General features: G+C 33.8%; 1 protein-coding gene across 1 annotated transcript in view; it reads left to right on the top strand.

Moving 5' to 3' along the window:
- The window catches only part of LOC149691848 (salivary peroxidase/catechol oxidase-like), a 37,290-nt gene that overhangs the window by 20,184 nt on the left and 2,866 nt on the right, over positions 1-14,240 (top strand). The window contains exons 2-9 of the mRNA XM_089869293.1: positions 790-990; positions 3,403-3,488; positions 5,873-5,978; positions 6,081-6,298; positions 6,379-6,552; positions 12,880-13,272; positions 13,340-13,581; positions 13,664-14,127. Coding sequence (XP_089725419.1) covers positions 790-990; positions 3,403-3,488; positions 5,873-5,978; positions 6,081-6,298; positions 6,379-6,552; positions 12,880-13,272; positions 13,340-13,581; positions 13,664-14,127 — 1,884 coding nt within the window. The remainder of the gene's footprint in view (positions 1-789; positions 991-3,402; positions 3,489-5,872; positions 5,979-6,080; positions 6,299-6,378; positions 6,553-12,879; positions 13,273-13,339; positions 13,582-13,663; positions 14,128-14,240) is intronic.

The following is a 14,240-nucleotide window of genomic DNA, read 5'->3' as shown; positions in this document are numbered from 1 at the left end:
ATATTGAAGACGATTGTAATCTATTTGACCTTTCCGGACTACTCCATTTTTTATTATTTTTTTAAATATATTTCTTGGATATATTTTATTTTTTTCATAAATTTCTTACATAATATAGGAATTCGATATTTTCTTAAAGTTGCGCATGTGTACAGGGTGTTTCTGAAGGTCTGTTGGAAATTAAGGACGATTTCAAGTCGTAAATGTAACTTTAGTATAAAGAACACTGCCCTTAATTTCTGACAGCCCCTTCAGAAACACCCTGTATACTGATTAAAAATGTTTTAATTTTAAAACAACCTTAATTTAAATATTAACTAACCAAAATTTAATTTGCCCTTAATTTCTGACAGACCATTCTGAACACCCTGTATGCTACTTAAAAATGTTTTAATTTTAAAACAACCTTAATTTAAATATTAATTAGCCAAAATTTAATTTGCCCTTAATTTCTGACAGACCTTTCAGAAACACCCTGTATGCTGCTTAAAAACGTTTTAATTTTAACTCAATTTTAATTAAAAAAAATTAACTAAAATTTAATTTGCATAGAAATAAAATTAATATAATGATATGGCATAATATAAATCTTAATATATTTTATTAAATTATTATTCATAGCGAGTAAGTTTAATCCAATTATGCAAATTTCTAAAACTTAATTTAAATGAGCGTAAAGTTCACTGAACTAATTATTGTTAACCTTAAATGTATACATAGCGCTCTAAAACATTTAAATAATACCTTTTTAATTAAGTATCTTTTTTTTTTGGTCTTTTTCTTTTGCAGGAGTTTGTGTATTTTATCCTTGACGTGCCTAAGCCAAATTAGACATACTGACGGTCAACGTCAGATCTATTTGCCACTCGAGTCCAATACTTACGAGGACAAAGAACAGTCTTCAGAATGTGCCTTGGTTTTACACCGAACATACGTCGATAGGAGTCCCGCCCCCGCTTATGGCGGATTCTTCGAAGCTATCAAACACGAGTGAGTTTTCTTAATTAATACTTAAGCCTAAAATTGATTAAAGCAATATATTGTACCTAACGGCTAACGTAAGTAAGAGGAAGGTGAACTTAAATTGACCCCTAAACAAGATTTCAATGATTATGTTTAATCAAGTGAAAATTATTTTAGTTTCGGTATAATTCAGGGTTCATACAAACCTGGAAAACCTGTCTGGAGAGCCTATCAGGGATATAAATTGTTGACTAAGAAATCAGGGAAATTTATATTTTTTGACTAAGAATTCAGGGAAATTTATGTTTTTTGACTAAGAGTTCAGGGAAATTTATATTTTTTGACTAAGAATTCAGGGAAATCCGCGAAATTCGTGAGGCTCCAGTAAATTGCCCTGTTATTACTCCAAAAAACAACTCTTGTAGTTACTAGGTGGCCTTGCACCTGGAAATATAAGGGAAAACACCTGGAAATGTCTGGGAAATTGGGTTTTTAAAAGTTGTATGAACCCTAAATTTTACCAATTCATTTGGTATTTAAAAGAAACTTAATCTCTGTTAGAAATTGAAAGTGGTAGCAATTAATTTAGAAAGCTTCTGATTAGGCCTAAATATTAGCTAGCCTGAAGGTGTTTCTTTTTGTACCCCTGGTTTTAACTTAGGCATGAGATATACTTCACTTGACGGTATTGAAAAGGTATTACCAATGTAACGAGCAGTAATGAAAATTTCATTATCGTAGCTTTGTTATTAGTGCAAAGACAGGTTGATTTTAAATATAGACAAGTACTCGAAACATCCAGGTAACAAAATGATGGATTAGACAAGGTGTAAGGTGACTGTAGTAGCAAACTCACGCTGGGATGAGTTTCCATCGTGTTTAATGAATTGGAACCAATGACACGTAACCCTCATGTAATGATTAAGTATTTGGGGGTAAATTTAAAAGGAAAATTTTAACTATATACCCTATTATTTTAATAGCTCTGTTTTTGAACGTTCTCTAGAATAGACACGTGGTAAATGGAAGAATTTAGTTCTCGCAATTAAATAGCAGTTAATTAAACGTTAAATTAAGTAGTTTTTCAATTAAATAATATCGATAAATGATATATGATAATGAACGATGATATTATTTTTAAATCAAAATCAAACTGATGACGTGCTAGCAAGCATTGATCGATCATAATTAATTATTTTTCGTTTAAAAATAGCAACCCATCCCATCCCCAAACTGCCAATCAACATTTTTTAACAGTAGCTTAAAAGTAATTAAATGTTTTCGAAAAGTGTTAATTACTAGTCTAGGCGTGGCTAAATTATTAAATAAAAAAAATTATATAATATATTTCTTTTGACACAGTTTTAATTTTGAATCTAATAAAACCTTTTACGAGAAAAATAACTGTGAGAATAATAAATATAAATTAGTTATCCTCGTCATCGTACACAAATGGAATTGATAGGTCTCTCAAAAATGGGGACGAATGAAGAAGTAACAACCTTCTTTAAAATGTATTCCCTTTTTTTCTTGCGTTTTGTTTTAAACTTTTTAAAGAAAAAAAAGGTCTGAGACAGCTTCGCTTCGATCCAAGAAAATGTCTAGAGGATTGATTATATAAAAACGAAAATAAGTTCGCCCCCATAAGAAATAGGTCAAGTACAAGGTTGACTCCCCATTCATCCATCGATAAATCGCCCCTTATGTTTAAAGAAAATTGAATGAAAGAAACATTTAAAAGAAATTGGGATTGAAAAAAAAAGAAAAATCATTTTAGTAAAACGTTTCTATAATTTTAATAAGGCTTTAGTCAATTTTAGTGCTATGAATTTGGGGTAATTATGTGACATGTTAATTGGTAGTGGTACTGAGAGTGATTAACTCCTCGGGGTTAATTTAGTACTTAGTCTTAAAGCGTTAATGAAATATTAGAAAAATTAAAAATAATCATTGGTTCCAATTCATAATTAATTTTTAATTTATGCTGTTTTAGAATTTATGGTTAAAATAGACAAGTGAAGGGTTAAACAGATGATGTTAATATGTACCAAAAGCGAGATTACCTCCTCGAGGTTAATTGAATTCTTAAAGCGTTAATGAAGTAGAAAAATTAAAAAGAATCATTGGCTCCCATTCACAATTTTTTAATTTATGCTGTTTTAAATTTTATGGTTTAAATAGACTTATTGTAATGTTAAACAGATGATGTTAAATTATTCAATTCACGTAATCAAACGTTCATGGATGTTCTTTAAAAAGTGGATAGTTTAGTGTCACAAATCATTAGCAACTTAAGAAAAGGGTTAAGTGTCGGAACATCTTTCCGGATTTTATTTTATTATTTTTTCTTTCCTTGTATACAATTGGTTCATTTTTATTTCAAAAAAAGAGAAGAAATCTTCCTCGACTAATTTTTTATGGTTTTTCTTTTTGGTTCAGGCCCGTGACAACGGGAACACCTGAGGAGATATGCATCAGGTATTCCGACGTTAATAACGCTGTTCTTCAAGCCAGAAGAGGCACCAGTAAGTAGATCTTGTTTCTCCTTCGATATTCCGTCAGACCAAATTAATTTATTTCTCGTGGCCGCACGTGCCCATTGACAAAATTAAACAAAACGTTTCTTCCTACTTCCAGAAGTAAATTAAACCCGAAGTCATCAAATACTCCTCTCTAATATTATTGGGAGGGGAAACAAACATAAGTTCATAAGATATGTTCCTACCATAAGTTTGTCACTGGTTACAAACTGGAGCTTGTCATGAAGTGACAACGTAGGCCATAGATTCTAGTAAAACGACGCCTGGTGAGGCGCTGCTGTCAAAGGCTTAGTACACTACAGACTAAATAGGATATATACATATCTACATAAGTTCATAAGATATGTTCCATAAGTTTGTCACTGGTTACAAACTGGAGCTTGTCATGAAGTGATTGAAGTAGGTCTAGTAAAGCGACATACGCCTGGTGAGGCCCTGTCAAAGGCTTAGTAATGCAGACTAAATAGGAAGATGGAAGTCCTGCAAAACTAACCAGCCGAGTGTAGTACTTCAATTCTGGCTTGTCGTTCTGCTAGAACTATAGCTCGAGCTGTAAGTCTCCACCTAGCATTACGAAGCATTGGTATTGTCATACTTATGGAAGGAACATATGTTATAAACTTATGATCACAGACATAAACTGTGATCACCTGACTATATTCACAAGTATTTCCATGCATTGTCAGGAATGTTAGAACTTGACACTTAGGAGTATCCTTTGATGTACTTCGGGTTTATCTAGTTCTGGTCGGTTCTTTGAAATCTTAAACGTTTTGTTGCTAGAAATATAAACGTTTTCTTTTGTCTCAATTCTTAAGTTAATGTAGGTACTTAACTTTCCTTTAAAAAAATGTACATTTTCCTTGATTGACAAGGGGTACAGTATATACATACGTAATACGTACCGGAAATCATTTTTTGTCATCAGAGTTTCCTCGGTACCGAATGCACCACGCGCATTGTTTATGGGCGTATAGTTTTTAGTTTCAATTCAAAAACATTTTCAACAAACAATACCAATACAGTGGTCACGATAATAGGCTTACTAAAAAAGGGGGAAAAAATTAGGTTATCGAAAGTAGCTATACTTGGGTCCGTTATAATGCAGTTTAGAGGTTTATTAATTCAGAAAAATAAGGAAATATCTTATCAGAGAGAATAATGGTCAAAAATAGTAATTAGTTTCTTTTAAAACAACCTTGGTCTATCATTTCTTTTGGGATTACTATAGATTGATTAAATCGTGATTACGTTTAAGCCTTTGCGTGATTATAAAACTTAATAACCATGGTCCTACTGCCCTATAATTCCAAATTTATGAATTTCGAGGTAATTTCTAAGAAATAAATGTAATGTTTCCCAATCATCCCCAAAAAACGAGGAAATTTTGAATTCCATCACGTTCGTTTATATCGGAAATAACAATCTTAATTTGACTTCCTTTTTATATAGTTCTAGTATATCGTTTATAACTCTTTCGTTACTGATTGTATTTAGTCAAGCGTGTGTGGTAGTGAAGGATATACATTGTATGGTCACGTGTACCAAGAGTTACCACAGCCAGACATCAATATATTAAGTATTTCTTTCAAATGTTTCGAAGGGGGAAAGAATTATTTTGGTTTCGCTTGATTTGACAAAAAAACCTATATTTTCATATAACGAAAGGATATAAGTTAGAATCATAAGTTTATAAGGGATATGTTCTCCATAAGTATGACACTACCTGTACTTATTTCGTGATGCTACTGAGAGAGAGCTAGTTCGAGAACGACAAGCGAGAATTGAGTGGCTACACTCGGTTAATTTGCAGTCCATCTTCATACCTATTTAGTCTGCATTATTAAGCCTTTGACAGTGCGAAAACCAGGCGTCGCTTTACCTCGAATCTATGACCTACCTCACTTACTTCACGACAAGCTCCAGTTTGTAACCAGTGAGAAACTTATGGTGAACATATCTTATGAGCTTATGTAGACATAAATATTCGTCGTGTAAAGGAGTGATTAGCCCCTCGGGTGTCATTTTGTAATTTTTTTGTATGTAAATCTTTTTTTTAAAGATAATCCATGTCCGATTAGGGTTAAATTTATTTCTCATGTAGCGTAGCAAATTTCTTACTAGAACAAAAATTAAAACTAATTTAAATATTTTTCCGGGTCCCACGGGAAATAAATTTCTAATTTTCTTTATTTTAATTGATGCCCTTAGGATATTAAATTTAATCTAAATAATTCGATTATAAATCATAATCATTTTGAGATATTTGAAAATACGTGTTTTCTCGAATTCCGTCCATATCTAAATGATTATCATGATTAACTTTGCTTCATGGATTAAGTATTAAATTGTGGTTTAATTTAATTCAGATTATAGACATCCAAGAGCCGTAGACGATACCTTGGAACCAGGTTCCTTAGATTTGTCCGCCACTGCCGCTCTCACTTTAGAAGTCACCAAGATTTTGGCTGAACGGTAGGTGTCTTTAACCCTTTTCTTCGTGTTGTTTTTACTCTTTGTCCATTTGTCCTGGTTATTTTGTTATATTGATGACCCGGATTTAATAATTATCTCCAGATTCCAATTGTCCGCTGATGAAATCTTGAATGGCTTGCCACTTATTGACACTTCAAGGACTAGTCTCTGGGACGTTTGTCCAGCCTACGTCAAACCCCTTCCATGTACCCTCGAGAGATATCGTACCTTCACCGGACATTGTAACAATCTTCAACACCCAAGTTGGGGCGCTACCCATACAGCCTTTGTCCGTTTCTTGCCACCAGCCTACGCTGATGGTCAGTATTTTAATCATATATCGCTAAGCCTAACTTGCTCATTTAACTAACATTTAGTGTTTTTAAATTTAAATTCGCAGGAATTGAAGCTCCTCGTGTGTCCGTCGTTGATGGAACTGACCTGCCATCTGCCCGTTTGGTTAGTACCACCATTCATAGGGATGCTGACGCACCCAGCGAGAGTTTATCCATCCTACTTATGTCCTGGGGACAGTTTATCGATCACGATTTGACTTTGGGTGGCGTTGCTACGGGTGAGTTGAGACACACTTTTGTTATTTTTCTTCTTACACACTATTTGGTTTTGTACATTGTACCGCGATACTATAAGACGCTAGATCGATTGTGGCTAATCGATTTTCATTAGGAAATGTACATGTTGCCCCTCTTTTTTTATTTCTAACAATTTGGTCGCTCCGCTGATCCGGAAACAATCGATACCCGGCGGTAATTAATTAGATTTTTTATACCTTGACCTCTTCAATGTTTATCAATCGTCTAAGTACTTATAGGGCGTAATTAGGTCTACCGTTCTTATTCTCTGCTAACAGTTGTAGATAGTGGGTGCACTAAAGGGGCTAGAGAAATTTCCACAACCCCCACGCCCATTTCTTAACTTTAACTGCGCATGCGCTTAAGGGTTGCGCAATAATTTGTTATTAGAGCACCTTCTGCATCATTCAGGTTTGGAACTGAATGATAATTACTGAATCGAACCGAATTCGACAAGATATTCAGTCTGAAATTGTTGATAGCGGTTGAATTGCGCGACTTGGCAACACTTGTCAGAAGTCTGGGGAAATAAGAATATTTTTACACTAGTGCTTGGGACCAGTGACCCCCCCTAGTGTCCTAAATAATAAACTGGTCTCAGGACTGGTCCCCCCCCTAGTTTTATTATAGATTTGCAATTAATAAACTGATCCCGAGGACCAGTAACCCCCACTTCTTGATTTAAAAAACTGGTCCTATCAATTAGTGAACTGGTGTTGGACCAAAGGAAATGTGCTATTTCCCTGACTGTTTGTCATCCTGAAAATTAGGCTTAATGTTAAATATCTTTGCAACGATAGCAGACGACGGATTACCGCCATTTTGCGGTGGGGGTGGGGGGTCTCAGGACTGGTCCTTCTTTAGTTTTATTATAGATTTGCAATTAATAAACTGGTCCCGAGGACCAGTAACCCCCACTTGTTGAATTAAAAACTGGTCCTAGCAATTAATAAACTGGTTTTGGACCAAAGGAAATGTACTATTTCCTAGACTGTTTGTCATCCTGAAAATTAGGCTTAGTGTTAAATATCTTTGGAACGAACGCAGACGACGGATTACCATTGCCATTTTGGTGGTGGGGGATGAAAATTGTCATATATGTCAGTAGGACGAAGGAAGGGATGATCGTGTAATTACACCCGTCACACAGACACACATTCTTTCGAAAATAAAAATAAAATGACCAATTTAAAAATATCCGGCCTCGCGTCATCAATTTTTAAAAGAGATTTTTTTTGAGAAAAGAGAGAGAAAATCCAGGTTTATGTTTACAAAATCAGCGTAAAAAATTGGAATTTAATTCAGTTTAAGAAACCATCCAACCGTGATTGTGCTTTTTCGAATTGTACTAGCAAGTATATAGCGGTACTTACATTATGGCTCTATATACATTTTGTAAACAAAAAAATAACCCTCCAGAACTATGAGCAACCAACCTCATTCGCTTCGTCACACGTTTCTTAACTTTTTAAGCCTAAATAGTTTCAAAATCGAGTATTAGGTATAATTAAACGCGTAATTATCCTGTTACAAAGCCCAAACTGGAAGATAAATTTCGCGTTTAATCGGTACATCAAGGTTTTTTTGCATACGTATAAATTATAGGCTAGAAATTGTTTAGTTAAACCGTAATGCTCGCGTTAGCAAAATTACTCATGCGCAAAGAAATATGTATTTGTTTAGGTTCTCTCAGTTTCGCAAAATATATAGCAAAATTATTGCGTTGTTGAAACCGATTTATGAATATGCATGTTTTTAATGTTTCCATAGTGATCATTAGATACGCTGTTTAGGTTATATTATATTATATTATTAATTACAATATTGGTTTTCAATGCCAGAAAATAGGTTAAATACCTTTTTATGAATAGTACTCAAACCCACAAAACTCTCGTAAAAATTAACATGGTTACACAATTATTCCAATTAGCTGTATGTATTCCTGGGTTTAATAATAATATAACCCTATATTACTCCTTATAAGAATGGGTCTGCCATATCGGTTAAATAATTACCCTTAAAACTCTCGTAGAAATTAACATGGGATATTATGGTTACACAATTATTCCAATTAGCTGTATGCATTCCTGAGTTTAATAATAATATAACCCTATAAGAATGGGTCTGCAATATTGGTTAAATAATTTAGAATGTAAAAAGGCCATAGGAATAAATTTAAACTTAAAATAAAAATTAAATTTGGCATTGGTGTATTGAGGGGTAAACATTTCTACAGGAGTAATAGAGAATACACGGGGTTATTTCAGCCTGTATCGTGGCTTCTCCTTCTTTAACTTTGGTGTGTTGAGGATAAGTAATTTTGCAGGGGCCATAGGAAATACATTATCTGAAAATAATCTCAAAAGTTATTTTTAAAACTAATTCCGATTAAAAATAAGGGAAATTATTTTTACATCCGCAGCTATTTTTCCTCGTGTTCCCAAAGGAGTCCAATAATCCTAATGATTAGTTACACTTGGATATAACGGATTATTTCCTCCCATTGAATTTTCTAAATTCAAAAGACAGAGGAGGGGCCATTCCAATTATTTCCCCAAAACTATTAAATTATCCAAGCTAACCATGAATTCATTCACGCCCCTAACTTAATCCATTATTCTTTAACCGAATCACGGCACCTTACAATTTACAACAAAAGATATTATTATATATTCGCCTTATCCCTTTAAGGTAGTAAATAAAAAAATATGACGACAAAACGTTTTACCGGAACTATTATCCGGAAATACTTATAAAACACTTTAATGCCAAAGGCTATTGCTAAAGTATTTTGTTTAATAAAAAGACACATTATTCGCTAAAATGGAAAGAAAATAATTTAATATTAAACAGGGAAAGGGGAAATCGTTTAATATAAATTTTCACTTAAAATACATCCTTTTTAGAAATTAAAGTCAGTCCTGGTCCACCCATTAAAAGTTCTTATTAAATTTTAATTTCCTTACAAAAATGTTAATACCGCGTTACATACAATAGCGTAATAGACTTTTCCATACAGAGAGCATACAGACACCACAGGGGCAGGGAGCTCACCTTCTTGGGGTTATTTCCCCTAGCGGCAAGAAGCACCGCTAGAGGCAGCCTAGTGAACTCTGGCTCTGTCTGGGCGTTGCCACTTGGTTGGTGCCAGAGAAATAAATTACCTAACACTTCTCTGAAAGTAATTTCTAGAATTGTCTATTAAGGGTAGAAAAAAACCGACATTATTCGTGACATGTGGATTAATTAAAATTTGTCATAATTAACTTTTATTAGCTTAAGGGTAAGGGAATAAATTAAATTAAATATTATGAAAATTTTAAGTCAAATAAGGATATCTGATAAGGAATTTTCCCAAAAACTTAAACGGGTTATTAGAAAAAGTTAATTGCGCTTTTTAACTTGTCTTAAATACCCACTTAATATATGTAATGATAAACGTTAATAATCACTTCGGGGTAAAACGTCAACCAGATATCGGTTTTTTTTTAATCAATATTAAACTTAATACTAACCTAATAAGATTGTTTTTCTTGATAAATTTTTTTTTATTTTTTTTTATTATATAATTTAACCTATATATTTTTCTTTTAAAAGTCACTACTACTTTTCAACGATACATTTAAGTGTTAAAAACAGACTTAAGGAAAGATTTATCTTAAAATTAATTACAATTACTTAACAGATGTACGATAATGAATTTTTATAACTCTAAGGTCTTTTTTTAATAGATTATAAGCTTATTTTAGATTACCAAAAACAAGTTACGTTTTATAAGTTATCATGGGAAAGTTCGAATTTAGAAAGGGATAAAATATAGATAACGGGAAAAAGTTGGTTGAAAAATTAAAGAATTTGGTTCAAATTTTTATACTTTATAATGTGGGAAAACATTATTGGGTGTTTAGGGTTGAAAATAAGGCAACCATGAAATGAGTTTAGTTAAAATGTATTTATCTCGCTCGCTTCAAGCGATTGTTAAATTCCCCTCAATTTGATTAAAATATAACTTTAGGTAGGCCTACCTGGAATTTTTTTTTTTTTTTGATGGTTAGGTTTGAATTCAATATTTCTCAGTTATTACAGCTTATGCCTGTAATTTTTATTAAACTGGATTAAGAGAGGGTTACGCCAGTGATTCTTCATCAATGATTAGTTCCATTGGAGGATTTAATTTTAGGGCATTTTGATGAATTACTCAAATTTCTCGCACGCCATTGCTGCTGACAAATTTATTTCAAACAGTTTTTTTTTAACAAAAGAAAAATAAATAAATTGTAGTTTATTGCGAAGCGTTTCAAGTTTTGGTGGGTTGCAATAATGATTGGCATGACTGACGAATTTAAGAAGTGTTTCTTTTTTTTAACTGATTGTTGAAAGCTAAAACAATATACTTGAAATTTAATCCGTGAAATCTGTCTCTGCAGACCTAGTATAAAATTCAATTATTGACATCGAAGTTGTGGTATATACGACATATTTTTTCATTATAATTTGGCAGCAGTTTTTAGGGCATTGTAATTAACCATAATACCTTAATTTTAAAGAAGGATTACAATTATCGAATTTTAGATGGTGCTAATTTTCTTGTGTTATAAGGGAAAAATTACATATTTTCGACATCGCAACTTAAGCTGTATAATTATAGGAATTTAAAATAATCAAAATCTATTGTCCAAGTACTATAAGTAAAACCGGACCATGGTTAGCACCTTTTAATGAACAATAGTATTTTTTTTTTTTATTTTAAATCTTGGACACTAGCTATAGTGATAACGACTTCGTCATAATGAGTTAGTTCCCCTGGGAAATAATATTTAATTTTATGAATTTTCCATCGGGTCAATTTTAATATATCCCTTATTGTTCTTAAAAATTTAAATTTTATTCATTACCTTGCAACTACAAAGGTATTATAATAAGGGATAATTAACGAATGATATCCAATACCAAACCGTGACTGGTGCCTGAATATTTAATAGATTTCTTTTAATTAAGAACTTTAATTGGAGCACTGATGAAATAAATAAATAAATAATATAAAATAATTAAGGCTTTGGCAAGCACCTATATAGTCGTATAAACCGGTTTTACACCAAAGCCCTTGAAGGTATTGCGTCCCATTATTTATTTTTTTGTTTATTTAGTTATTTGCAACACAATTCCACGTATTGCATATACCGCTAGAAGTTTTTCTTTTTCTTTAATTATTCAATAGTGCCAACTACCAAACCGCCTTCAAATTCTTAACAGTTATCAGGAATGCATACTGTTACTATAGGAATCATTGTGCTTCATCCCAGCATTTTCACTCAACGTATCTAGGCATATTTTACGGGAAGAGCTAACTAGACTTATCATTATGTATGACGAATTTTACCTTGCGAATAATACATCTCGCTGCCTGTTGAGCCTCAATCAAGCGCCTGACCTCGCGTTCCTACCAACCAATGAAATCGTAGTTAGAAAGACCTTAGTCAGAATGGAATTATGAGTCGTGACGCGATAGTAAATTCTCAACCACAAAACCCGCGTAGAAGATAACAAGGGAGATATAAGTGCGCAATAATTCCTATTAACTGTATGCATTCCTTATATTAGCATAATGATAGATAACGTTTTCTACACACGTGCCTGCCTTTTGAACATCATGTTATTAAGGGTAAATTTACCAACAATTAAGATATGAAGTATGCAATTAAGCATTAATTTATGTTAATAGTTTTAAACTGAACTCGTGATTTTTATTAAAATTTTGGAAAGTGTCCAGAGGGAGATTTTCTTCTGATTATATAAAAATATTTTGGTGTTTTAATTTGCCAAGGGCCTTTGGTAACATAGATGTTTATCTACAACTAAAACTTGTTATGAAACATCATCGATGTATCGATTTAAATTTTATTTATTAATTATTTATCAATTTTTCTTTTAAAATTCGGCCCACCACCACTTAATTTCATCCATTAGTTAATAAATGGAACGCAAAATATCGGTAACGATAATTAAAATAAATATAAGCAAAATAATTATATAAATTATTTTTTTGACGTCCGTTACTCGTACGCAACATCGCCCAATGACATCATTAAGATTCCATTAGCGATTTAGCGTAATTAGGTTCGAGTCGCCTATTACATTTTTTTAGGGTTTCAATTTACCAGAGAACCTTATTTCTTTGTACGTAGGCGTTGGGCATATACTGTTCAAAGTCTCTAGGCCTAGAGTTAATTTCAAAATTTACCGTGACAAATGAGGGCGTGAAATTATTTATGTTAATATCCGTTAATTTATCTGTTTAATATTAACAGATGAAAATGGCGAAGATTTTGAATGTTGCGGAGTTCCAAAGGAACAACAGAATTCCAATTGTTTACCAATTGATATTCCAAGAAATGATTACTTTTACTCACGATTCGGACAAACTTGTATGGAATTCAAGCGTTTGTTGCCCGGACACCGACCCAATTGCGCCCTCGGACCCCGAGTACATATCAACATGTTGTCTTCACCATTGGACGCTAATTTCATCTACGGATCTACCGAAGAGTTGGCCAGAAACTTGCGTCTTGGACAAGGCGGTCTTTTAAGATACTGGGACAGATTTAGGGATGTTGGACTCAAACCTTTACTTCCACCCCAATCCGAGAACCCTGATAGAGATTGTATTGGTCGCCCTAGAAAACTCTTCTGTTTCATGGCTGGTAAGTACTTTGGGGTTCAAGTATATAGAAGGTTATACTTTAATTAATCCTTAACTCATCATGATAGGTGATGAACGTGTCAACGAACAAATTCATTTGACCGTCTTGCACACTTTATATTTGCGTGATCACAACCGAGTGGCCACTGAACTTTCCAAGATTAACCCTCATTGGGACGACGAAAGATTGTACCAAGAAACCAGACATTTGTTGGCCGCTCAAGTACAACACATCACCTATAACGAATTCTTGCCAATGATGTTGGGAGACGATTTGATCACTCGTTACAACTTATCTCTGGCTAAAGACGTGAGTTCTCTCGAACCTTTTACCCCTCACACCATACGAACCAATTTTACGAGCACTTTGGTGCCACCATTTATCGTTTCAGGGATATTGGAACGGCTATGACCCTAATGTCCATATGGGACTGTCCAACTCTTTCCAAGCTGCCGCTTTCCGTTTCGGTCATACTCACATTCACGGACTCGTCATGATGTTCAACAAGTACCACGAATTTGTCGGAGAGATGAAATTGCGAGATCTGTTGCGTTCCCCATTCATTATCTACAATCCAGGTGTCCTCGATGAACTCATTGCCGGGTTACTTAACTACCCGTCTCAAGGATACGATCCTCATATAACCACCGAAGTCTCCAACCACTTGTTCCAAGAGCCAAATGTACCATTCGGAGCTGATCTTCCGGCTATTAACATTCAAAGAGGTCGTGAATCTGGTGTCCCCGGTTACAATGATTTCAGGGAATGGTGCGGATTACCTCGTGCCCACAGCTTCGAGGATTTAGTACCTTACTTAAGCAACGGAACTGCCTACAGATATTCCAAGATCTTCAAGTAAGCCCTTGACACACACTTTAACCTTTCCCTCCTATCTCTTACCTCGGTTTTGGCGACCATATTGTCAGCTCAGGCCATCAATATTGACGTCACGTCCCCGTAGCTCCTCC

The sequence above is a fragment of the Phalangium opilio genome, unplaced genomic scaffold, assembly GCF_054372755.1.
Source record: "Phalangium opilio isolate 3A_F unplaced genomic scaffold, DU_Popi_V2 ptg000025l_1, whole genome shotgun sequence".
Taxonomy (NCBI): domain Eukaryota; kingdom Metazoa; phylum Arthropoda; class Arachnida; order Opiliones; family Phalangiidae; genus Phalangium; species Phalangium opilio.
This window is presented reverse-complemented; position numbering and strand designations above follow the sequence as displayed.